The sequence below is a fragment of the Equus przewalskii genome, chromosome 31 (assembly GCF_037783145.1).
Source record: "Equus przewalskii isolate Varuska chromosome 31, EquPr2, whole genome shotgun sequence".
In the NCBI taxonomy this organism is placed as follows: domain Eukaryota; kingdom Metazoa; phylum Chordata; class Mammalia; order Perissodactyla; family Equidae; genus Equus; species Equus przewalskii.
This window is the reverse complement of record NC_091861.1, coordinates 28,902,178-28,928,325: the sequence shown is the minus strand read 5'-3', so window position 1 is coordinate 28,928,325 and position 26,148 is coordinate 28,902,178. Positions and strand designations below refer to the sequence as shown.

At 52.6% G+C, this 26,148-nt stretch overlaps 1 protein-coding gene across 15 annotated transcripts in view; it reads right to left on the bottom strand.

Annotated features, from left to right (window-relative positions):
- Positions 1-26,148, bottom strand: part of NAV1 (neuron navigator 1) — a 233,416-nt gene that overhangs the window by 10,356 nt on the left and 196,912 nt on the right. For 5 of the 15 annotated variants that reach the window (XM_070602362.1, XM_070602358.1, XM_070602363.1 and 2 more), the window contains 17 exons: positions 23,969-24,107; positions 23,220-23,517; positions 21,721-22,414; positions 20,767-21,210; positions 20,171-20,212; positions 19,304-19,452; positions 17,317-17,487; positions 16,193-16,245; positions 15,494-15,517; positions 15,304-15,381; positions 12,296-12,379; positions 11,927-12,038; positions 5,161-5,282; positions 1,136-1,332; positions 695-887; positions 436-604; positions 32-129 (listed from right to left, as the gene is read on the bottom strand). In XM_070602362.1, the coding sequence (XP_070458463.1) occupies positions 32-129; positions 436-604; positions 695-887; positions 1,136-1,332; positions 5,161-5,282; positions 11,927-12,038; positions 12,296-12,379; positions 15,304-15,381; positions 15,494-15,517; positions 16,193-16,245; positions 17,317-17,487; positions 19,304-19,452; positions 20,171-20,212; positions 20,767-21,210; positions 21,721-22,414; positions 23,220-23,517; positions 23,969-24,107 (3,067 nt within the window). The remainder of the gene's footprint in view (positions 1-31; positions 130-435; positions 605-694; positions 888-1,135; positions 1,333-5,160; positions 5,283-11,926; positions 12,039-12,295; positions 12,380-15,303; positions 15,382-15,493; positions 15,518-16,192; positions 16,246-17,316; positions 17,488-19,303; positions 19,453-20,170; positions 20,213-20,766; positions 21,211-21,720; positions 22,415-23,219; positions 23,518-23,968; positions 24,108-26,148) is intronic. The other 10 variants (XM_070602359.1, XM_070602364.1, XM_070602365.1 and 7 more) reach the window with 3 other exon arrangements.

Sequence of the window (26,148 nt, the reverse complement as noted above, 5' to 3'; positions counted from 1 at the left end):
AGTGTCTCCAGCCCTCCTTGAAGTTCCTTACCCCTTTGATGATGTGCTGGGGGGGCATCCTCACCACCACCCGAAGAGTCACTTCCTCCTTTGGACCACAAGTGCTGATGCCATCCATGGGAGATAGGTCTGCAGGCAGAGACAAGACGACTAGTTTTAGGGGCCCCCACAGGCTGAGCAAAACCTTCCATCTTAATCCGTTCCAAATAACCCTTGATTTACCACAAAGAAGAGACAGAAGCCCCAAACTGAGAAGTAATTAAGGTCGAGATACCATAACAGCTCTTGGTGTCCCATGACACTGGCGTCTCCTGGATTTAAGCTCTTCTACCTTCCTGACCCAATGAAGGTGCCACCAGAGCGAGCGGGATGGTGTAATAAGGACCCAACCCCTTTCTTCCCTCCACCCTATGGGCTCTTCTCCTTCTCAGGTACCTGTGTCTGCGAGACTCGGGCTGAAAGAGTGGGTGAGGGCGAGGCCCAGGGAGCGGCGAGGGGATGATAAAGCCGACGATCCAGGGGCCTGCCCTGGAGTGGAGCCCGAGGAGGGGCCTGGGGCCACCTTCAGCCGATCATTCTCTGCCTTCAGCAGGTCCACCTCCAACTGTGGCAAGAACAGAGGGCGGGTGGGCAGGGCTGACAGGCCCCCAGCCTTGGCCCTGCTCCTTCCCTAGCTCTCGGCCCAGACACTGACCTGCATGTTGTGCATGGTCTCCCGAAGCTGGTCCAGCTGGTGTGCAGAGTTGAGGGCCTCCAGGCGGATGTCCGTCAGCTTCATCTCCTTCTCCCACAGCTCGGAGCGCAGCTCTGATACCTCCTTCTTCTCTGGCTCCTCCTCCTCACTGGCGTGGAACAGCCTCGGGTGGGGAGCTGAGTGGGCGGGGCCCCTGTAAGACAGGGAAGGGGTCAAGCCTGGCTAGGAGGGAAGCACTGGAGACACAGGGGAGGCTGAGAGCCGAGGCCAGCAATCTCGCTTCCTCTGCCTGAAGACAGTCCGTCGGCAGTGAGAGGAGAGGCCCACCCCTTGGTCTCGTCTGCCCAGGGAGAGGGCTGTGGTGGGGGGCTGTTAGTCCAGCTCTGGCCAGCCGTCTACACCGGCTCCAGGCTGGGGCCCGGGCAGGTGGAGGGTACTTACTCGGTGACATCGATGCCCACAGAGGACGAGGTGGAGGACTTGATGGAGGGCGAGGCCGTCTCTGTGGAACCGTGCTGCAGTTTGGGGGATGAGGGGGCCGAGGAGTCGGGAGTGGCAATCTCCTCGATGTCAGAATACGAGGAAGCTGACTTGGGCCCCTTTTTTATACTGAAGGCTTTGTTGAAGGAACTTCGAAGCTGGAAAAAAGCAGATGTGGGGAGGGAGACGTCAGGCTCCACTCTGGGGACGGGGTGGGGGGCTGGCTGGGGAGTTCTGGGACAGGTGTAGGGTCGGGGAGCTGCTTGCTGTATTTAAGGCTCCCTCTTTAAGGCTTCACTTGATTCATGGGCTACGGATGTAAGAGTTGCCTGGAAATTGGGGCTGAGAGAAAGCAGAACCTTCTATCGCCTGCTGTTGTAGGCTCTGGGAACTTCTAGGGTCTTCTCTCTCCCCTGGAGGAACTGTGACCGAGAGGGATAGAGAGAAGCCCCCAACAGGTCACTAGGTCCCTCTCGGCGATGCAATCCTGCCTTCTCCAGCAGACTAGTACCTGCTCAGTCTTGAGCCTCTCTCATTTGGGCCTCAGGATCCACCTCTGCCCAGGCTCGTGAGACTAGACCCTATCCTCCTGTCCACCAGAAGCTGACACCACCACTCTCTGGACATCAACAGAAGGGACTGGCGTCGAGTCTCTTTCAGCACATCACAGAATGGTTAGAACCGCCAGATACAAGAGCTTCTCCTATTTCCAGCAAATGCCCTGGAAGAGGGGATACTTCCCGGCATTTCCTCAAGGTACATGGGGCAACAGCCTGTTTGATCTCAGGAATTGATCGACGAGCTTGGGTGTTAGGGATGTGAGCTGGAAGTGCAAACCAGGGTCCTAGCCCACACCCGTCCTCATGCATCCAGACAGCATGCACACACACAGGGACACATGTGGAATGGCAGCAAGAGACAGAGAGTAAAGGAGGGGTCGAAGGCTAAGGGGACAAAGGCAACCCAGACCCCTGGGGCAGTGAGAAAAGGGGACAATCTGAGGGTGCTCTCTCCAAGTCTCTCCTGGAGCACAGGAAGGCTGCTGATGCTGGCTGGAGCTGACGAGCAGTGTGTGTGGGCGTCTCTAGCAGGCGGAACACAAGGAGGACCACCGGCTGTGATGGGGATATGTGTGCGAGAGCACGTGTACAGGGGACACACGCTCACTGAGCAGTCAGGCTCAAAGGCGCCACAAAGCTCAGTTCTCTGTAGAGAAAAAGCAGAGCTGACTTGCTCGAGATTGCGGAAGTGAAGGGAGACCTGCAATGGCACAGGCCTTCTAACCCCCGATCTGACGAATCTTCTCGACACCACGCCTCCTGGGAAGCTGTGTGTGTGTGAGTGTGAATGAGAGTGTGCATATGAGTGTATGTGAGAGTGTGGGTATCAGAATGTGTGTGTGTGTAAGTGTGTGTATGAGAGTAAGTGCATGTGAGTGCGTGTATGACTGTGTGTATGTGAGTGTGAATGAAAGTGTGTGTAAGTGTGTATATGAGACAGTGCATGTGGGTGCATGTGTGTATGAGAGTATATGTGAGAGTGTGAAATGAGAGTGTGTGTATGAGAATGTGTGTGTATAAGTGTGAGTACATGATTGCATGTGTGCATGTGAGTGTGAATGAGTGTGTGTATGAGAATGTGTGTGTATGAGAGTGAGTGCACATGGGTGCATGTGTATGTGAGTGTGAATGAGTGTATGTATGAGAATGTGAGTGTGTATAAGTATGTGTACGAGTGAATGCATGTGAGTGCATGACTGTGTGAGTGTGTGAATGAGAATGTGTGTATATGTGGGTGAGTGTGACAGTGTATGTGTGTGTATAACTGAATGAGTGTGAGAACGAGTGTGTGTATGAGTACGTGGGAGCATGTGTATGTGTGTACAGGAGTGAGTGTGTGAATGAGTGTGTGTGAGGGCATGCAGAAAGAGAGCCCGTGACCACATCTGCGGGAGCCTAAGCCCTCTGGGACCCCTAAATCCCAGGTGAGAAGAGGGTGCCACGTGTGGTCCAGTATTCCCAGAGCAGAACTGCCGGGGGTGCTGACTGGTGTTTTGTAGGAAGGATTCCGTGGTCAAGTGAGTTCAGGAAACAATGCATCAAGCAAAACGAGACAGGACCTGCCATGGGGGCCATCTCAGAAGCTCCGAGCGGCGCGCGCTGTAGAAAGCGCAGCGCTTCTCCAACTGGACGCTGGCAGCGCTTTCTAAGGAGCCTCTCAGCGGCCTAGAGGGACCACGCTTGAGGAAAGGCGAAGCTAGAGAATCAGGTTTAAGTAGTTTTCCTGGTGTTTCAGGCCCTTCCTGTCCGTGCTCTCCCCAACGCAGGGCTCCAGCCAGATCCCCCCGCCCCGCTGCTCCCTTCGATCAGCAGTGTCTGCAGAAAGAATCGACACCCTCCTCTGCCATGGGAGCCCCGGCTCGGCGCGGGTGTGCCTCCCGCGTCTGTGGTGCTCTCCCTGCCCTCTGTGAGCCTCTCTCTGTATGAACTGTTAACACCCGCGGGCTGAGTTAAGCATTCTGGCACCGCGGGATTGTCATCACTTTTACATCCAATATGGTTTTTTGTCTCCCCAGCAATTCTGCAGGCTCTTGAGGGCTGAGATGACAGCCTCCAGTTTTCATATCCTGCACAAGGTTGGGTCAGGGTTAGGGCGGACCTCAGAGGCTGGTTTGTCACGGAAATTCTGAGCTCACTTCCCGTTGTCTGACACTATTCTCTAATCCCTGAAATGTCTTTGGGAACTCCATGGATGCTCACAGGGCCTCAGGCTTGGGTGCCCTTGAACGGACCATATCCCTCACTTACCTCTGCCTCATCTTACCCTAGAGCTAAATCTTCAGGCCAAACTGAACGGGCCTCCAGAAATCGTGGTCAAGACAATGTTCACCCCATGATTCTCTTCTAGGGGTTGATGGAACAGAAAATAAGACAGCGCCCTTTCTGAGAAGGAGGGGCTCCATTTGACTGCTTTTCTAACAGGCGGATTTTGTCACAGGGGAAGACAGGAAAAGGTCAGGATTTTGTCTGACGGTCCCATTTGGCCCCGAACCAGACCACTCCTCTGTCCTCGTGTGGGGCAGCCGTGGATGGACCATGCAGTGGGGCAAGTCAGGAACTCTGGGGTGGTGGTTACGGTTAGTTTTATGAGTGGCTGTTCTTTTTTTAGGGGAGCGGGTTGCTCTGGGAAATGGGGAAGGTATGGCGAAGGGAGAGAGAAAATGGGGGAGAGGAACTGGGTCTCTTACCTCATAGACCTGGAAAAAAATAGGGATGTGAAGTCAGCATTTTGAAGGGAAAAAAAAAGAAGCAACACTTAGTCACTCATTGCACACAGCTGGCGGCTATCTGCACTGCACACAGGTCTGCGGCCAGGCTACTGAGCAGGGACGGGGGCAAGAAGTCTGCTGGGGGTCCTCGCCGGACCAGAGGCAGCAGACCAGCTGACAGCATTTTAGGCCTGCCTCAAGAATTTCAGAGAGGTCGCTCAAAGGCAGTTTACAGTTATCTGGGGAAAAATCAACCCAACTACCTCTGAACCAGTGAAAGGTAATAGAAATAATCTGAAGTAATCTGGAAGGTTCCACAAATACTTCTCCAAAAAAATTGAGGAAAGGCCCTCCAGCAACATCTGGAATGAAGGGCTTTGTCCATAAACTCTTCTCTCCACAGTACAGAAGGGGGAGGGGCTGGTGAGGCATTCCCTTCTGGATGTTTCTCTGTTGCCAATCACTTGACCTAATCCGAACGGAGAGCCCCAGGAAGCAGATGTGTAGGAGAGATGGAGGGACGGCCTCAGGACAAGTCGGGAAAGACTCGGGGAAGGGAGAGAGAGTTCAGCAGACCTTGCTCTGCACAGACTCAGCTCAGGGCTCAGCACTGGAGGGACTCTAGCTTGGTTAATCCCGGAAGGACCCGCTCCCTATGCTGAGGCGGAGGGGGTCCAGCAGGGTTCCACACAGCGCCCGCCCCCAAACCTTTACCTACCCAACTCTTTTTTTTCTTCTTTTTCGCATCAGCATCCTTGCTGCTGCCAATGCTGGAATGGCTGGTGATGCTGTTGAGGCTCGAGATGCTATCCGAGGAGTTCTGTCTCTTGATCCGAAGTTCTGGGGGCGAGTACGAGTGGCAAGAACACAGTCAGGGCAGACTTAGAGAAGACGGAGACTTGAGGCAAGTCTAGCTGCAGAAGGGAGAGAAGGAGCCGACCAGCTCCTAGGCCCACACCACCCAATCTCCGGAGCATCCTTCCAACAAACATCTACTGAGTGCCAACCATGTTTCAATATACAAAAAAACGCCACAGGTAAGAAAGTAGGAAACGATCCTGCTCTCAGAAGCTCCCAGTCTCGTAGGAGCAACCGCAGTGCACGAACTACTGAACTCAGCTTGAACAGCTCCGAGGGGCTCCCCTAAGGCCAGCCCTCTACAGCTTTATGGAGACATCAACCTAGCATTTTTCATGATTTTCTCCAGCCACACTTGGCTGCCTGGGGAGCCAAGGCCATGCACTCTGCATTTAACCCGAACGAGCTTTAGTTTTCTCATCTGGTGGGTAGAAGATCTTTTCCACCCTTAGAAAAGGTTTGTGATGGCCCAAAAGATGACCTACTTTTCTACAACAGGGGAGGAAAGGGTTAACAAAGGAGGCGATATCTGAATCTTGAAGGAACATAAGTTCTTTCAGATAGGAACATTAGAAAAGGTATTTAGGGGTGAAGAAACAGCACATGCAAAGGCCCTGTGCAAGGCAGGAACCTCCGGGATGGAGCAGCACAGGGGGTGACATGAGGGGAGGGTGGAGCGGAGGCCCAAGCCAGGGCAGGCAGAGCCCGGCATGCCTTTTACCGTAGTCTGCCTTTGTGCCGCAGGCAATGGGCAGCAGAGAGTCTGAAGCAAAAACGCACAATGACCAGATTTTTAAGCCTTTTTATTTTGAAATAATTACAGATTCACAGGAAACTGCAAAGAAATGTACAGGGAGGCCCTGTGCACCTTTCACCCCATCTCCTCCAATGCTAATGTCTCGCATCACTAGAGTACAAGGTCAAAGACGTGTTTCTTCATAGAGCTTACTACAGCAAGGAGGGGAAGGACGGTGTGGAGGGAGACGAGGCCGGGGCAGGGAGCTGTCTGTGATGGTTCTCCTGGTCCGTGAAGGAGATGTGGGTCGTATTTGTTATGTTCTCGCTCTCCCTGTGACCAGCAAAGGATCTTTAAACTCTAATTTTCCCTTCATATCACAGGGAAAACCAGACCTTAGGATCTGGTGTGGGAAGTACGTGAGTTCATAAAACACACAGTAAGCCTCTGTTCAGTGATTATCACACCAGGCGCATGACACGACAGAGTCCTCCCAGGTCTCTCAAAAGGTGGAAAATTCTCAAGAAGATATACTGAACTCAACTAAAGAATTTTTCGTTTGTACAAAAACGGATACATGTGTCCACATATACTGGTATATGCAAAGAAAATTATTTCTGGAAAGACTCACAAGAAGCAACTGGCAGTAGTTACCTCTGGGGAGTGGATTTGGGCATGTGCAGGAAGAGGGGTTTTATCTTTCACCTCGTCCCCTTTTGTGTAGTTTACATCAGGCTGGCGAGCTGTTACCATACGTGCCGGAGAGCTGGTAGGCAGGCTTTGCGGCCATCGGATCTCTGTTGTGACCACTCAGCCACAGACAATGTGTAAGTTCGTGAGCGTGGCTGTGTGCCAGTCAAACTTTATTTAAAACAGCTGGTGAGTCAGATTTGGCCAGTGGGCCACGGTTTGCCAACCCCTACTTCACATTTTCCCCCAGGATATGTATCGCTTTTAATGATGAAAATAAATTTAAGTAAAAATTAGTTAATGAAAAACAAAATGAAGGACAGCAAAATAAAGCACGTGCATCTGTCTCACCAGTGACTTGGAGGTTCCAGTTAGTTGTGAGTCTATCAATTAAATTTTAAAAATAGGCTATATAGTACTTTTAAAGGCAAATGATATGTTTCAGAATCAGTCTTCAGAAAGTTAGGAAATCTTTGGGGGCATTTTTAACCTTGTGCCACACATATTTATGACCTATTTACAAGTGAAATAAAGTTAGGTATCACCACCTTAAGCATCAACTCTTGGGATGCCCCTCGAAATCCTCTTGACCAAGTTGAGTCCAGGTCACCATGAACTGAGGAAAACATGAACGCTCACAGCGGAAGAGAGGATGCATTTATTCACTCAACACACATGTATATCTGAAGACTAAGGTGTCTTTGGGAAACCAGAAATGGCTTAGTATCCCAGATCCATCACCTAGGAGCTGTGTTTAAGCAGCTTACTTATTTTCTCTGATCTCTCTCTCCTCAACTATAGAATGTACTTTATCGGGTTGTTATCTGGAATGAATGAATGAATACAGGCAAAATGCTTAGCAAATGCCCAGCATATGGCAAGTGCGCAGTCAATGCTGGCTGTTACTATTGCCACAGCCGGAACACATAACGCAGGAGGAGAAGTGATGGGAGACAAGGCTAGAAAGAAAGGTCTGTCTTAGGTCAGGAAGAGGGGGCGCCATGCTAAAGGGTCTACGATGCATCCTCTTTCCCTTTAACTTGCTTTTCTGAAATGTTTCAAACACAAAGAAATACAGCACAGTTCAATGGAAACCCAGATGCTCTCGCCCTGATTTAACAACTGTTAATATTTTGTTATGCTTGTGCTTGTGTGCTCTCTCTTCCTCCACATACAAAAGTGCACACACACATACACACAAACATACGTACACACAGATATTTTCTTGCACAATTTGAAAACAAGTTACAGACAACGTGACACTTTACCCCCTAAATCCTTCAGGATGCACCTCCCAAGAATAAGGACATTACCCCACAACATCATGACACCTAAGAAAACTAACAGTAATTCTTACAGTTTAAATCTCTCGTTCATATGCAAATGGCAATGATTCCTGATGTTAACTGACATGACTGGATTACCCTGGGGGCAGAGTGAAGGAAGGACCGTAGTAACCCAAGACCAGGTAGGAAGTTACTGTAATAATTCAGAAGAGTGGCGAGGACCTGAGCCAGGGTAGTGGCAAGACAGAGGAGGGATAGAAATGAGATCTACAGATCTATAGCTATATCTAGCAGCTACATATATACCAGACTGACTACATAGGGTGAAACAGTGAGACTAAAGGAGGACTCCTGTATCAGCAGTTCAGGTGACCAGGCAGATGATAAAACCTAAAATGGGCAGAAGGAAGGGGCTGGCAGCAGTATTCGTAAGGGAGGTGGAGGGAGCGCCTTTTAACACTGGACACGACGAGTTAGAGACACCTACCAGGTGAACTACGTAGACACTCCAGAAATAGCTGGAAACAGAGGTATGGAATTCAGGAGAGCTACACAGATTAAGAAGAGACGTAAACCCTAGAGAGTCAATAAATGAACTCGGGAAGTTTGCAGGCTATAAGATCAATACACAAAAAAACCAACTGTATTTCTACATACTAGTAATGAATAATCTGAAAAGGAACTTAACAGGTCTACTTACAATGGTGTCAAAAAGCAAATTCAACAAAAGCAATGCCAAACTCTCTACTGACAATGGCAAAACACCATCGAAGGAGCGGAAGACTAAAGAAACGGAAAGGCACGATGTGTTCATGGAAGACGTCAATTCATATACAGAGTCAACATGATCCGTCTCAAAATCCTAGCTGGCTTATTTGAAGAGATTGACGAACTGATCCTGAAATTCACATGGAAACACGAAGGGCACAGAGTAGCCAAACTATCTTGAAGAAGAACAAGGTTGGAGGACTCACACTTCCTGATTTCAAAACTTACTACAAAGTTACAGTAATCAAGGCAGGGTGGGGCTGGCTAAGGATAGACATATGGACTAATGGAATAAAACTGCAAGTCCAGAAATAATATGTTTATGGATAATTGATTTCCTACAAGGATGTCAAGATAATTCAATGGGAAAAATGGTCTTTCCAACAAATGGTGCTGGAACAAATCGATAGCCACTTACAAATGAAGTTGAACCCCTATCTCACACCATATATAAAAATTAACTCAAAATGGACTAAAGATGTAAATGAAAGAGTTAAAACTATAAAACTTTTAGAAGATAATATAGGAGTAAATCTTCATGACTTTGGATTAGGCAATAGTTTTTTAGATAGAACATCTAAAGCACACACACACACAAACTAAGGGAAAAAAACAGATAAATTATACTTCATTAAAATGGAAAGCTTTTGTTCTTCAAGGAATACTATCAAGAAAGTAAGTACAACCCACAGAATGGGAGGAAATATTTGCAAGTCGTATATCTGATAAGGGTCTAGTGTCCAGAATATATTAAAACTTCTAAAACTCAACAGTAAAAAGACAACCTGATTAAAAAATAGGCCAAGGATTTGAGTAGACATTTCTCCATGAAGATATACAAATGGCCAATAAGCACATGAAAAGATGCTCAATATATCCTTAGCCATCAAGGAAATTCAAATCAAAATCACAACGAGATAGCATTTCACACCCACTAGGATGGCTATAACAAAAAAAGGATATTAACAAGTGTTGGCAAGGATGTGGAGAAATTGAGACCCTCACACGTTGCTGGTAGGAATGTAAAATGGTGTAGCTATCTTGAAAATCAGTCTGGCAGTTCCTCAAAAAGTTATCATATAAACAACCAATTCCACTCCTAGGTATGTACCCAAGAGAACTGAAAACATATGTCCACACAAAAACTTGTACATGAATGTTTACAGGAGCATTATTCACAGTAGCCAAAAAGTGAAAACAACCCAATGTCCATCAGCTGATGAATGGATAAACAAAATGTGGTGTATCCACATATGGAATATTATTCAGCCACAAAAAGGAATGAAGTACTGATATGTGATACAACGTGGATGAATCTTGAAAACATTATGCTAAATGAAAGAAGTCAGTCACAAAAGACCACATAGTGTATGATTCCATTTCTATGAAATGTCCAGAAAAGGCAAATCCATAGACATGGAAAATAGATTAGTGGATGCCAGGGGATGAGAGGAGACTGGAATGGGGAGTGACTGCTCAGGAGACGGGCTTTCTTTGTGGGGTGATGAAAATGTTCTGGAATTAGATAGTGGTGATGGTTACACAACCTTGTAAATATGCCAAAAACCACTAAATTTTATGGGATGTGAATTTTATCTCAATTTAAAAGAAAAAGGAAGTTATGGAAGCTACAGGAGAGATGTGAACACCAGGGAAAGGGTGTAGAGTCCTAAGAAAAAAAGCTGTGTCTGGAGTCCTGGGAAATAGCCCACTTGAGGAGTAAGGAGAGGAGGAGTGGGTTCCACAAAGGAGTCGGAGCAGCAAGAAGAGGCCAAGATGGGAATGGGGCTCAGAAGCCAGGGGAGGAATTCAACAAAGGAAGGAGATCTTAACAGGGTTGAATCTTGGAAGTCTTGGGGTATTGGCTGTGTGTGTGTGTGTGTGTGTGTGTGTGTGTGTGTGTGTGTGTGTGTGTAGGAGAGGTTTTCTTTGAGCACTGGTCTATGCCTGGCACTGTGGTGGATGGTAACATACATTCTGATTTCTCTGAGCCCCATGTAACCTCTGTGACCTTTGTCTCATTTGAAGAGTAGATTGCCTCTCTGTTGGAGAACTGAAATGAGGATCAAATATGATTATATATATATGTGTGTGCACGCACAACACATTTATGTAAAAATGTACAGTGCTAATTCTTTAGACTTTATTTCTTAGAGCAGTTTTAGATTCCTGGTAAAATGTAGTGGAAGGTACAGAGATTTCCCATACACCCCCTGTCCCCACACATCCACAGCCTGCCGCATGTCCTCATCTCCCACCGGAGTGGCGCATCCATTACAGTCCCTGAACCTACACTGACTCATCGTTATCAACCAGAGTCCGCAGACTACGTGAGGGTTCGTTCTTGGTGGTGTACTTTCTCTGGGTCTGGACACATGTATCCACCACAATAGTAACACACAGAGTAGTTTCACTGCCCTAAAGACCCTGTGCTCTGCCCACTCATCTCCACCCCGGCTGCCCCACCCCGGCAACCAGTGACCCTTTGACTGTCTCCAGTCTTGTCTTTTCTAGAACACCATAGAGTTGGGGTCATACAACATGCAGCCTTTTCCGACTGGCTTCTTTCACTTAGTAATGTGCATTTCAGACTCCTCAATATCTTTTCATAGCTTAATAGCTCATTTCCTTTTAATGCTGAGTAATATTTCATTGTCTGGCAGTTTATTCATCCATTCACCGACTGAAGGACATCTTGGTTGCTTCCAAGTTTTGGCAATGATGAATAAAGCTGCTTTAAGCATTCATGCCTGAGTTTTTGTGGGGACATAAAATTTCACCCTCTTTGGGTAAACAGCATGGACTGTCACTGTTGGATCGTGTGGTAAAAATCCCTTTAGTTTGGTGAGAATGAAGCGCTACCTTAATGGCTGTTGTTGACAGCTCTTTGGCTCAGGGGAGGTTCCAGGGAGGACTCCTGGGGACTGCAGGCCTGCTCTCCTCTCCCTCATCCCCGGGGATAGAGCGTCATGCCCCTGGGACTCCTCACTGACCAGTCCAGAGCGTCACACAGAAGGCCATCCAAGGGCCCTTGCCTCCTGGAGAGTTGGTGTGGCTCTGGCATATTGTGGCACAGACAGAAACCTGCAGTAACCCTCCCTTCACCCCACTCCTGGGCTCCCTCAATCTGCAGGTGGATGCCTTACCTTTGGGGGTGGTTTCCGAGGCATTAAGGGCTCCCTGAATGACTGCCTGGGCCTCAGAGTTCTTTTTCTTCAGGAAGTCTATGGTTTCTCGCAAATCCAGCAGCTCAGTGTCCTGAGCGAGAAAGGAAAATGGTGTCCTTAGTTGGGACTGGGAGCACCTAGCATGGGCCGGGCACTGGAATTCACCAGAGCTGATGGAGGAGAGCTCGAATGGGGACAACTGTGTCGAGGGGCAGGATGAGAATTCAGGGTGACAGGGAGGGCGGGAGGAGCTGGCACCGAGGAGGGAGGAGGTCAGCCATGGCCTGTGTGTCCAGGAGAACCCCTCCCTGGGTCCATCCCCACCCACCCCCCATCCAGGCCCCACACCTTCTCCTCTGCTGTCTCTGCCAGGTGACGCAGACGGGATGTCATATTCACCAGGCTCTGCTCGAAAGCTGCCACCAGGTTAGCCTGAAACAGACACAGGAGGAGCTTCCAAGGCTGCCTGAGGCCTGGGGAGACGAGGATTGATGGAGAGGTCGCTTCAGCTGATCTCCTGTCTCAAAGCTGGGCGCTGCCCACAGACTTCTCGGTGTTTTTAAGTATCGTTCTCCCTGAGCAGACAAGGTGCCCTCAGACCCCTTCCCGGCCTGAAGAAGTTTCCTGGGTGGGACCAGCTTCTTCAATGATACAGTGTTACAGACAGCACGAGGGCAAGTTTCTGGGGGCTCTTGGACCTGCGGCCAGGCACTCATCATGCACTAGAGCTGGGACTGTCCCTCTGCTCGATGGGAGGGCCATAGCCTTGGGGTTGTGCCTGTCTTCTTGGTCTAACTCCTCTGATGTCTAGCTGGCTGGCCTCCAGAACCCAAACCGCCTCCCAGGAGAAACTGGCACATTTTTCCAGCCCCCAGGTGGCCCTTGCTTCTCAACTCGTTCCCAGTGCTCCTCATTCCTGGCTTCTTCAGCCCACTGTGCAGGGCTGGAGAGAAGCAGCCCAAGGAACGTCAGGGCATCCCACAGTCGGCCACTAGATGTCAGATCTGTATCGTGGGTAGAGGATGCCCAGGACCTGGAGTTAAGAGGAGGCTGGGTACAGGCGCTTTGTGGAGAGGTGGGCAGAGCGTGGCTGCAGCCCTGGCTATCCAACGGGCAGCAAGGTGTGCCGGAATGGTGAAGGGACAGAGGCATGGGGCTACAGAGGGGACACTTGGGGACGGAGAAATAGCCACGAGGGGAGGGTGTCTGAGCAGGCTGGTGATCCTAGCAGGAAGTGATGGACACATTCTGGGCAGGTCCTTCATATGGAGCCCTAGGACACCTGTGACACTCGCACTGCCTCCCAGTGGCTAATGACCTCCCTCCCTGTTGGGTCAACTCCAATTTTCACCCATTGCCCTTGAAACGTGCCCGGAGGCTGCTCCCCCTGACCGTGGCTGGCGGCAATCGCTTTGGTCCTACATGAGCCCTCTCCCACTTGTACTGCAGATGTCAGGCCTGGGCCCCCGGGCTCACCTGTCGTGACCCTGGGCCCGTCCCTTTCACCCACTGTACGGGGAACTCCCACCTTCTGGCCTCAAGTTGGCTCCTCTTTGCTTCTCCACATCCCGCACGTCTGCAGACAGACTGATCCTGTCCTGGAAATCCACGGCTGAGACCCCGAGACCCCAGCTTCCGTGTGCTTTTCTGTGCTGCTTTTCTCGCTGCGCTCCCTTTACAGATCTGGGTGGGCTCTCCTCCCTGTCCCTCCTCTGAACCTCCCCCAGCCCTCAACCCCACAGGCAGCCTGTCAGAGTGCAGGGCAGAGTGGTGGTGCTCAGAGAGGCTGGCCTTTGGGAGAGGAAGTGGTCCGGGCTCTTCCCTCTCTGAGGGTGGGCAGCTGGGAAGTTCCACGGACCACGACCAAAGCCCAGTGTGGAATCGGGGGTCCTGAGGTGAGCCACAGACCTTCCTGGTCCTGGCCTCACGTCTCCTGCTGGAGGTCAGGGCTCTTACCCTCAGCAAGACTCTGCCTCTCAAATTCAGAACCCGTCAGTTCTGGGTGTTTGGTTTGTTTTCTGTTAGCCAAAGGAACTTCCTGTTCTAAGAAAAATCTCCCTCTAAATCCATTCTCCTGGCCCTCGCCCAGCCTCGACAGCACGAAGGCTGACAGATTGCAGCGTAAATGAATTAGACACACTAATGTTCTCTGCCTCCCTGGCGCCTCTCCCCCCAGCATCTCCCAGACATCAATTTCCTGGGGTGTGCAGGACATGACCCAGGCCACCAGCCGTGGCGGGTGGGGTGCAAGGGAGAGAAGAGATGGTTCTTGTTTATATTATAATTCTTGTGGGTCCCCGAGAGGGAAAACAGTGCTGGCCACGAGCTTCAAACAAACGGGCGAGTACACGACTTATGAACTGAGCGTCTGGGAAGAGGGAGTCACCAGGGAACTGCTGTTGAAGTATGCTGGACACAGGCAAAGGCTTGGTGAACGTCCTCCACTCGGCTCCAGGGGAGACCCCGGGCCTGATGGTCGGGTCCCCAGAGAGGAAGGGAAGAGAGAAAACCAGGAACCACCGCGGAAATTTCAGACACGTTACTTCTGTGCGAACCCTTGGAAACTGCCGCAGATCCGGCTCAGCTGTTGTTTACAGCTTCAGGGGAAAATGGTTCTTGTGTTCTCAGTTTGCAACTTGGTCACCAGGGACAGACGGCCACAGCCCGTTAGAGGAGGTGGCTTCACTCCTCCCCACCTCACGGGGGGAAGAACCAAGGACTACAGAAAGAAGAGACCCACTCTAGAGGGACGTCCTGTGGGCAGGTGGGGGGCAGGGACAACAGATTCTGGCTCCCAACCTGAGGCGGAGGTCACTTCTGCCAACGGCCCACGGAGGCTGCTAGAAAAGGCAGCTGTGAGTGGCGAAGTTGGACTAGAAGGGGAGTGGGCTTCCTAAGTGGTGTCACGGTCAGCACACTGAATTCTAACAACCAGTCCTGTGCCTGCCCAGGGAGGTGGTGTGAACGATGACGTGAACACACCCCAGGGCAGTGGCAAAGGATTCTGAGGGCTCTGTGATTATAATCCAGAACTACTTCTATCCGTGGCCAATGGCAAGGGTGTTTTCACCTCCATGCAGAACCACTGAAAATGTTTAGGGAGTTCAATGACCATCAGACGTGAACCCATCCGTACCTATTAATTAGGCTGGGGGCACATTGGTTCTTTATCAAACTCGAAACTTGGAGAAGGCGAAGCCACCCCCAAAATGCTCTGTGGCAGAGCACGAACAGGACCCGCTCGCTCGGAATCTAAGCCTGGGGATGCCTCACGAGAGAATTCTCCTCCTCTGGCCGAACGCATCTGACTCACGGCCAGAGCCGCCGCCCGGGCCTCCCCGCTTCACGGCACTCACGTTGGCAGACAGTTGAGACGTCAGCGTGGCCACCTTTTCCTGGGATGACTCCAGTTCCCTACGAAGCTTCCGGATTTGCTGTGAAAGCAAGAGAAATACAAGCTTGTGGTGGCAGAAGGAAGTGTCAGCCTTGGGAGGGAAACGGGGTGCGGTGGCGTTAACAAGCAGAGACACGGGCTTTGCACCCTACCTCAGATTGCATCCTCTCCTCAGCCTGAAGGAGCACAGGAGAGAAAGGGAGAGAAAGGAGGCAGTTACCACGGGGGGAAGGAGCCAGGCCCAGAGGCAGGCGGAGAACTGGAAGAAGTGACTCAGGTGCGAAGACTCTTTCCCGCCCCGGCTCCTCACGAGACCGGCTCAGACCCTGCCCTAGGGTTTCTGTAACACAGTTCTCTGCCAAGGAGGCTGGGCAATGAGGCTGGTTGATCTGAAGACTAACCCTTACTGCCATCAACTTGAAGGGGGAAAGAATTAGGGGCAGAGCAAACCTAAGAATCACGTTATACCCGACAGCCAGATGCAGTGCCCAGTGCCCCGCAAGGAACCCTTGGGAAATTCTGGGTACCGCCAGGGTCTGGAGTCCTAGAGACTGCACGTCGCCGTCCCACTTACCATGGCACAGAATGGGCTCCATGACAAGGGGACTGTCCACTTTTCAAAAGAGGGGACAAAAGGCGCTGGAGTTGCTCGGGTGTTGGTGGCGAGGCCAGAAAGACCACTGAGGAACCAAGCGCCCAACCAAGTGCTCGCAGCTCTAGGTGCCTGCCGCCCCCACCCCAGAACACGGACGGAACGAAGAGACAGCGTGTCCCCACCCCCACCCGGTCAAGGTTCTAGGGCGCAGAGCAGCGGCGGGGGAGGGGAGGGGAGGAGAAGGTAAGGCTCTTACTGAGGAGTAAGTGGAGGAGGCACTGGAGGCCAGGGACAGCACCGAGCCATGAACTGAAAGAGAAGCAGAACGCAAAGGGTTAACAGGATTCCGGGACAAGGACGGGCCCTGGGAAGAGCCCTAAGGCAGGAGTTCGGATTCTGATTCTGAAGAGCATCTGGAGTGAACAGAAAGAACAGAACAGGGGACCCAACTGGTATCCCGACAGCCCAGAGCAGGCAGGTCCTGAGGGAGGCAGCCTCCTCCTCCAGGCTCGTTCTCTGGGAGCCTGGGCGGGTCCCTCGCTCGGACTGCTCCGAGGGGCACAAGGGTGAAGGGAGAGGGAAAGGGGACGTTCGTGCGTGGACAGGCGTCGTCTTATCTTCCCAGGCAGGAACGCACGTCAGCTGCGGCAGGGGGCCTCGCCTCAGAGCTGCGCAGCACAAATGCTGCTTGCTGCCTGTGCCGCCTCCCCTCAGCTCTGGGGCACCTGCCGAGGAGGCGGGGACCATTCAGATGAAACAAGCGTCGAAGTGCACATGCTCGTTCTGAGCACTCAGCAGAGCCACTGAGGGAACGAAAGCCCGTCCGCGAGGAATGAGCACCCTGAAATCCTAACGGGAGTCTCATCTCCCCGAGAGCCTGGTCTTCCAGGCTCTAACCACTGACGCGCAGAGCACCGCCAACAATCCACAGGGCCCTCCCTGACACCAAGCCCTGGAACACTCTTGAAAGAGGAATGAAACGCCTAATTCTTCTGAAGGACTTAAGAGCTACACCACACCCGAGACGGGGGATGTACTGAGAGACTGTGGGGAGGAGAGATCGCTGCTGGGATGAGGAGGATGGGAGCCATGGCTTCCAGAACATTCTGTGGGGCACCATTTAACCTTCTGTGCTCCGCTGCCCCCAGCCCCAATGGCAGATGCTCCATCCCAAGCCCCAGTGCCAGACGGTGCCACCCAAGGTTTCTGGGCCCCCAGACCCTCCAAAGGGATGGGAAGAAAGAACTGAAATGGCCCCAACTCGATGTCTGTGAATCATAGGTGTGTGTGGTGGTGCGAGTGGTGGGAGTGGAGTGGTGGTGGGTGGGCGGACCCAGCAGAGCTGGAATGAGCGTGAACCGCGCTGGCATGAAGTCTCACCGTCGTCCGTGGGGTCTCGGAAGGATCCTGACCGAATCATTCCCTTGGGTCTCTCGGCCAGGGACAAGGTGCTCCCCATTTGAGAGCCGCTGTACAGCTCGAAGGCCGCCTCGTGGGTGGGGATGCTGTTGGAGCGGGTGATTCTTGGCGTGGTGGCCGCAGTGGGACTCACTGGAAGGACAGAGGGAAGGGGGACAGGAGAAGGAGGGGGAGGGCAGGAGAAGAGGCAGGGTCATCAGCTCTCCGGTCCCTTGGGGAATGGAGCACCAGGAGCATAGGAGGCCATGGTGGGAGGGCAGGAGAGGCGGTGGTGGAGCAGTGGGAGTGTGCAAGCAGCTGGTGGTGAGGATGGGGGCTCTCCCGGGAGAGCTGGGCCTAGTGGAGAGGGACCTGCTGTCTGGAAGAGGGGTGAGCAGCTCCCCTCGCCCTGCCTGCCCCAGAGCTGTCGCGTTTGAATGTCAGGCTGGGGGCCCGGCAGCTTTTCTGAAACCTTCCCATCGCTTGGGTGCACTGATGCTATCGGGATGCTGTGGTTCGCTACAATACAACTAGCAGCTCGGGAGGACTGAGGATTCAGACCAAGACTCGGATCTGAATGATGAGAGCAAGCCAGCTGGACAAGGGGCTGAGCTATGGGACCACGGGCTTGGCGTTACGGAAGGGAGCGAGACTCTCCCCACAAAGCAGCGTCCTTCTACGTCACTGCTGGGTTCTGAAGCCGCAAGAAATGTGACCCTCTCTGCCCAGCATTCCCGTGGCTTGAAGGCCAGACAGTCGGAGCAGATGAAGCATCCGGCTAGGCTGTGGAACCCGCTGTGAGGCTGGGCTCAGCCAACTCCGGACTGCCCCGCAGAACCTCTCCCCCGTGCCCCTTGCTGGGGGACAGCCTCCCGGGGCTCACTCCCACACAGAGCCCCACACTGTCCCACTGCCCCCACAGGAGGTGACGTCTAGTCTCTCCAGAAAGACCTTCACAGAAGAGAGCTCACGCCTCTCTCTCTCGGCCCTGGATGCTTACGGTGATCACTGTTAGCCCAGCCCCTCAGCCTACCGCGTAAATGCATTCCTGTTTGGTCCTCAGTGGAGACGGAGAACCCTCCATGTAACGGCCCTTCAGGGACCACAAGACCTTTCCGTAAGAATCATTCCCTTCTCTAGGCAAAATGACCCGATTCCTAGTTTTTCCTCAGGTCCCCACAGCCACCCCCAGGCACATCACAGGCCCTGGTGCTTTCCTCACTGCTGTCCTTCACTCAGCTGGAAGAGGAGATGACAGGGGGACACTGCGAGGGGACAGCAGGCCTGTCCCAGGCCCCACCCAGACGGGCTCCCATTTGGCGGGTCACAGCACGCTGCCTCCCAGACCAGGGTGGCGCGCTCATGGCCAGGCCCGGTGCTCTCCTGAGCTTCGTCCCTCCCTGTCTCTGAGTCACACTGTCACTGCCCTCTTCCTGGCTTTCCCCTCTCCTCAGGCTTTCGAGAGGGTGTGGCCAGGACGTGTCTGAGACAGCTCTGCCTTCAGGGCTCAGATGGCCCTGGCCCAGTCAGAGCAGTTGGGCAATCTGGACTTTCCTGGTCTGGAGGCAGATCCCATCCTCTGCAGTCAATAACCTCTCCCTCCTTCCTCCCCACCAGCCCGGCATTTTGGAAGTGCAGCCCTGGGTGTGGCGGCTCCTTTCTGGCAGTGACCGCCTGCTCACTGCTCTAGTGTGATGTCCCGGCCTCGGGTTACCGCTTCTCCAGACCATCAGTCTGACTCTCTGATGCTACAGGGACCCAATAACTTGTGCCTGGGGCAACTTCTCAGTTTAGGATCTTGGAGCATATTGCCATCAATCCTATTTTGGATGGATGACCTGAGGCACCATGAAGCCGCCCAATAGAGCGCATCAAATATGAGATGAAACTGAAGCCCAGCTGCCTTGCCTCACCCCGCGGGGTGACCCCCACCTCATCCCACGCCACAGCAAGTGAGGAAGACACTAACCTATGTTGGTGAGCTGGCCCTTTGCGCTCAAGGACATGGGGAGTGCAGGGGGCGAAGGCAGCTCTGACTGGTCGTCGGACTCAGGGAGCCCACCAATGGTGTGGGAGTGTCGCCGCTCCTTGGTCTCCTCCTGGGACTGAAGCTGGTACCTGCAGGAGGCGGCAGAAGAACTCGGTCTGGGCAACTATGAAGCGATGCCAGAGGTTTGGGCGGTGTGGCGGTTCTGAAAGCAGGACAAGGAAGGGGAAGCAGACAGGGCCACCCAAGGAGGCAGCAAAGAGGAGGCAACTCGGCATCCTCTCGCGACCATCAGGAGGGTGCTGGAAGACTGGCGGGTGTCTCTACAGGACTTCCTGAGGTGGGGACTGAAACGATGGCAGGGGCATGAGAGGGTCTTCCCTGAGCTCGGGAGGGAGCTCTGTGATTCCACACGTGGGCTTCCAAGGAGCGGGGTCACCTGAGTGGAGACCTCAGCGCTGCAGTGACGGAGGAGGACCAGGCATGTCCTGCTCGCACCCGTCTGCACGACCCCAGCCTGTGCTCCCAGACTTTGAAGGAGGAAAATCAGAGAGGAAGTTCTGCCAGGGGTGGGATGGCACAGGCTGCTACAGGTAAGTGCAAGATCACCACGTGCAAACCTGTTTCTCCTCTGTCACCCAAAAGGAACGCTGGCTCTGAAGGTGACTCACACAGAAGCGTGAGCTTGGGCATGATGCTGGGAGGTCTATGCACAGGAACCGCTTATAAAGGCCTCGGTTATAAGGGCAGCTAATTCATGACTGCGGCCCGGGGTGGGTCAAGTCATGGCTTTTCATACAGCCCAGGAGCCCCAGTTAGAGGGAAGAAAAAAACACATCGAAGGGTTACCTGAGCCCTTTCTTGGGAAGGGTGTTGCGGTCCCGCTGATTACTGTGGAGAAAAGAAAGAGGAGCACGTGGGTCCACCTTCCAAACTGGCCTTTGGAACAGGCTTCAGGGATGCCACACCCAACACCACCTGGGAGCCCCTTGATCCCCAAAAACAAAACAAGAAGGCAGCTGCAGCCTGGGTGTTAACCTGAGAAATGCACCTGAAACGCTAAGTGTTTCTCTCTGATTAGGACTCGGGGTGTGGCTGGCTGTCTAAAGGACCGGATTAGGGTGTGTGAAAACCGGGTGTGATATAACAGAGATCATTCTGGACTCGGAAGCAAAAGCTTTGTAAGCTGTGTTGTTAAACTAATGATGAGATCTTGGACGAGTCACATAACATCTTGTGAGCTGGTTTCCCCCTTTGTGAGATGAGAATAATAATTCAAAAACGAAAAAATCCCACCTATCTCACGGAGCTGTTGTGAAGCGAATGGAATTACTTAACGTACGTGAAAAAATCTGGAGAGACAGGAAGTGGCAATCAGTGCAGGAGAGGGTTACTAACGGCCAGAGGCCGAGGGACCAGGCAGGCTCAGCTCTCTATCCACCCACCTGTCCAGCTGCCCGGTTCTGGGGCTTCCGCTCCAGGTCAGCTCTTCTGTCTCCTCCTCTGGGGGTGCAGCAGAGGGAGCGGGTGGGGTGGGGATGGGGGTGCTGCTGGGGAAGGCACTGGGCAGGCTCATTGGCATCTGGAGGGACTCCATGCTCCTGTGCAGGCCTGAGAGTTTGGGGTACATGCGGGTCTCCTTGGGGACACTGAAACCACTCATTAGCTCCAGGCCCTGGGAGAAGCTGGCTGAGTTAATGTTGAGAATGGGTGCTGGACTCGGGGTGAAGCAAGAAGGGAGAGGGCCCCCAGTTCCTGAGCCTGTAGCGTGCAGATCCGGGACCTTCGAAGCGTGGGTGTCACTGGCCGATGGCAGATCCAGACTGTTGGAGTTGACCTTGTCTAGATTGGCTAGTGAGGGTGGTTTGACAAAGCTCTTAGCTGTGGCCCTGAGAGAAGTGCAGACAAAACAAACATTTAGAATAACGGAGGTGGAGAAGCGAAAGGCAGGGGAATCCAGAGAACTCTGGTCCAGGTTCCTCGCTCTCTGGCTATTTGCTAAGTATGTGGCTTATGCCAAGGCCGCCGTGGAATAGAATGGAAGGAAATCTGATGCCTGACTTGGGGCCCCTTCAATCTAAGTGGGGGGACAGCAGATACACATGGGAGACACAGGTGGATGTATATACACATGGGGACGGGCGTCAACAAACAGTAAAACCACCCGTCCAAGTGCTGAAGACAGCCAAGGGCTGATCAGGGAATAGTAGAAATGGGGTGAATTTTGAAGACAGTTTTGAGAGAGGGAGAAGGAAGTTGACCTACAGGGAGCGAAGGGGACAGACCCATGCAAAGGCCCGGAGAGAGCGGACAGACCGTGCCTCACTGGTCTAAGGCATGCAGGGATGTGTGAAGGGGTCAGGGCTGCAGATGGCAAGGAAGCTGCCCAGCCTGGGTACCTGAGAGGGGTTGGTGGCAGCTCCGCCAACTTGGTGGCTGGGGGGTGGCTGGCTTGGCTCTTAGGAGTACTCTCTGGGGAGCCCACGCTCTTCAGGGAGATGCTGTCTGAGTCCAGGGCCACTGCCTTGGCTTTGGCCTTCTCCTTTTCCCGATCTGTCTGGTTGACAGGGGCTGGGGCGGTCCGCGTGCTGGCCACCTTGGAAGGCTCCTTCAGTCTGGAGGGCGTTAGGGCTCCCTGCTTGGTGCTGAGGAGGCTGGGGTCAATGCTGCTGCTGACGGGGCGAGGGCCGCCCCGCCCGCCGGTCACGCTCATTGAGCTGGACTTGGCCGGCCGGGGCAGGCTGCGGTACTGGATGTTGGAACGGGCTCCGGGAGCCAGGAACCCGGGCTCTGCACTGTTGGACACATCTAAGCTCGTCTTGCGACCGTTCACGGGCTTGACGGGGATGCCAGAGGATTTCTGGATCTTGCTGAGAGTGGCCGAGCCACCTGTCTGCATGACCGTGGCCGTGCCTGTGGCGGGAGGTGGCTTCTTGTAGCCGAAAGATCCTGAAGTGGAAGGGCGAGCGATGCCTGAGGGCGGCTTCTTGGCGTCGCTCAGGCGATCTCGGCCAGCGTCGGAGGAGGAGCGCTGCAGCCCGGGGTTCTTCACCGCGAGCTTGCTCTTGTCCGTGGCTTTGCTTTCAGGTTTGCCTGCAAGAGGGCCAGACGCGAGGGAAGAGAAGCTGACGGGGCCAGTATCCCGGCAAACCCTCCTCTCCCCCTCCACGGGAGAAAGGAGCCTCCCTATGTGCTGCAGAGTCTTAGGGGCCTAAGGGTGGGTCCGAAGGTACTAGAAGCTGGCGAAATTTCTTGGCAGAGGGAAGGAGATGCTGGGTAGGAGTAGCCTAGGGTTTTTGTTTGTTTCCAGAATAGGATATTCCATTTTGGTTAAAGTGGCTGAGGCAACCACAAAGATTACTAAGAAGGAATCGCATCTAATGACTGGCCAAGGGAGGAAAAAAGGAGGGGAAGCAAACAGCCTCGAGTATGGCACCACCTCCTGGGGATTAGAGACCAGAGGCAAAGACAGATTAGGGCGAAAAGTCCCCCAAAGGGCCGACTTCGGGAGCAATGAGATTCGGATCGATCAGTGTCCCGGGAGGTCAGGCAAGCACCTTGTGAAGGCAAGTACACCGACCAGACGTCCTGGGAGAGGAAAGAAAACCCCGACGGGCAGCGTTGGAAGGCGGGTCAAACTAGTCTGTGAACATAACATAGTCCCCTCCTCCTCTGCCTCCTATTGGCTGTGTGACTTTGGCCCAGCCTCTTAACCTCTGAGGTTTTATTCCACTTTTAATACCCCTCCTTCCTGACTCACAGGGCTGTTGTGAAGACCAGGAGAGGGACATCAGAGCACCGGGCAAAGGTCTACGACCGTCCTACGGGGTGACGGCCGTCAAGAAGAGTGTCGACCCTTGTCCTTTTGCCCTTGTCCCTTCCTTCACTCCAGGCTCACCTGCGACTTTGAGGGCACTCTGCGCCGTGTGCGTGATGGGGGAAGTGACGGCCACGGGCGGGGTCTTGCCCTTCTTCAGGGAACCAGGGTGTCCCAGGCTGACGGGCTTTTTCAGTTCTCCAACCTTGGACGAGTCGTCACAGCTCTCAGGCCGCTCTCTCCGCCACTTAGAAGTCCCAGGTTCCATCTTCAGGCTTCCGCTGTCGTATTCCAGCTTTTTGGGGGCCTTCTCCTCTGATTCACTGAACCAGCTCAGCCCACTTTCTGCCAGTGAGCGCTTCTCTGAGTCTGTGCGTAGCTGAAGAGCAGAAGAGAAAAAGCAGTGAGTCGCTCATCTGGGGACGGGAAATGGAGGGCTGAGAGGGTGTATTTTGGTTGCTGGGTGGTCCTGCTCTCCCCAGAGTACTAAGTCAATCCAGAGTTGATATCTGCACCTCTAGGTGCAGAGAGAAGACATTGAACCTATCTCGGGTTTCCTTGTCTTCTCCAGTTGGAATAGCTCTTACAGGTGTCACTCCAAACTCAGGTGGACACTAAATACAGGCACTATTCACTAGGACAACCACCAGTGTCTTGGGTGACTGTGTGGTAGCTTCAGGTTTCCTTTTACCAGCTCTAAAAGGACTTGATCAACAGCCTGTGGGGAGCAACCCCACGGATGGGGGAGTGTCCCTGCAAACCTGCATACGGCCGGTCTGCCCTGGGGTTCATCTGGAGATGGTGGCCCAGGTGTTCACGAGCACACGTACCACTATCGTGGAGTTCCTGCGAGAGGCAGTGGGAGTGGTCGGGAGCGAGTTGAGTGAGGAGCTGGCGTTGAACTCTTCTGAGCTGAGGTTGTCCGAGGCATCACTGAGCCCACTGCTGATGGAGCTGCTCTCATCCCAGCTACAGGACAAGAGAGATCACGGTGAGCAGTGAAGACAGAAGCCAAGGCAAGAAACACATTTTCACATTGATGGAAGAAGGGCTATATTCCAGTATCCAGACTGGCTAAAAGGAGAAAGCTGGTGGGTTAGTCCTGGGTCTGTCAGCAGAGTGACTCAAAGTGTAGCTTAAACTCCCTTGTCATTTGGCAATGTTTTTATAAAAGGAAGACACTCTGTCTTTATCTGGCAAAGGAAGGTGTTATGTCTCCTTAGCGTAAAGGTATATTCTAAAGACAAGGCAATTCTTGGATCAATCTAACTCTACAGACCAATTTCCTCTCCCTGTTAGGGTATAATTACCATCTTTGTTCATTTTCCGATGTGTCTCCAGGTACTATCCCTCACTTCTCTAAATTTTCCCATACCCGGTAACAACGGCCAGAAAGAGATTGATCTTTTCTAGAACCCCTTAGACCCATCATTCCTCACTGCTCCCTGTTTACACAGCTCACCCCGTCTCGGCATCAGGTCCTGCTTCTAAAGAGCATGTACTACTCTGCTGGTAAATGACCCCACTCAAGGTGCTGTGGTGGAGAAGTGCCGAATTTGTGCTGAATGGTCTCATTTTCCTGCCAATTGCTTGGAATATCAGAGCTGTGGTGTCTGGGAGAGACCATTGTTAAACATCTGTATCTGAATGTCTTAAGACTAAGTGAACTCAACATGGCCTCCTCCTTGTCGTAGCTGGGCCTCTACAACGTTCCGTTGGCTGTTCATTTTGTGTTTAACAAGTTTCACCATCAGAAAGTTTATTCTTAACACCTAAACAGCCCCCTCTACCGCTTATGCCCATTTCCTTTTGTTCTCTCCTTGTTTGCTATTCACAAGTTGCTTCTGATCCCACATTATTTTCTAAGCTCGAATTCTGTCTCCCACAACCTTGTTTCAAAGGTTCCGTTTTCCACGTCTTTCAGTGTTTCTATTACTTCCTTCTGGACCTAAAGAGTTCTTGAGATTTCACTCAAGCTTTAGAGCCTAAAACTGAACAGGGAACTTCAGTTAAGGCTGCAGCACACGAGCATCTGCTTGTGCTCAGGAATTCACCTTTAAATCCTCATGTCTGTGTCCACAGTAGGTTTGTTTATCAGCTTTGCGTGTGAGCAATGACTTAAAGGCTGAAGATGTTTTTGGTGAATTAGCTGCTATCTGGAAAATTTTTCCTTTGTGATTTATTTTGAGTTTCATATCATGGAACCAAAATCAGACATATAAGTCATCTAAGTGCTTGGCCCAGATTGCAGCTGGCCTCCCCGTAATCTGTGTGCTGGGAATAGGGAAGTGGGTGGTTTGGACATCTGGCCTGGTTGCTCTGGAGGCAGGAGTCCAGACACACTGAGAAAGAGCAGAGAGCGCCCAGGGATGAGACCTACAGAGGGTTTCAACCATACTCCTAGGAAACACAGCCACTTTTGAATGGCAGCCTCTCCCCGACTCGTGACACAGCGTAAATCTCACATTTGTCCTGGGCTAAGATATCACAACCCCCATTCTCTGGGGAAAGAATACCGAGGGGGAAGGATCAATTCTGGTTTTATGATCCCATCGGCATTTCGGGGTCAAGATCAGATCTCTGGCAGGCAAGCAAACAGACCACTCCCAACGTGTTCTCTCAGGTCAAAGACAGAGGAGCCCGTGGCACCGACCTTCTGTCCGAGATGAGTTACTGGTCACCAAGGTCTTGGAGCAGAGAAAACTCTTGGGGAAGGGCCCTCACAAGAAGAGCAGGACTGAGGCAGCCCACCAGCCCAAAGAAACGCTTCCTCTGTCCGGCACTTAGGGAAAGCCTGACGCTGCAACCAGGGAGGGGGTTTATCTTCTCAGAGTTCAGGTCCCCACCCCAAACGCCATTCCTCCCAAGTCACAGACTCTTCTCCTAAAGTAAGAAAGTAGAAACCTAAAGTGACCAGGGAAGGCTGGCTAGAGGATTTAAAGACTTCCCAGCAAAACTCCTTTGCAGGTTTTGAACAAAAAAAAAATCTCCACTGGAGATGCTCCGCTGG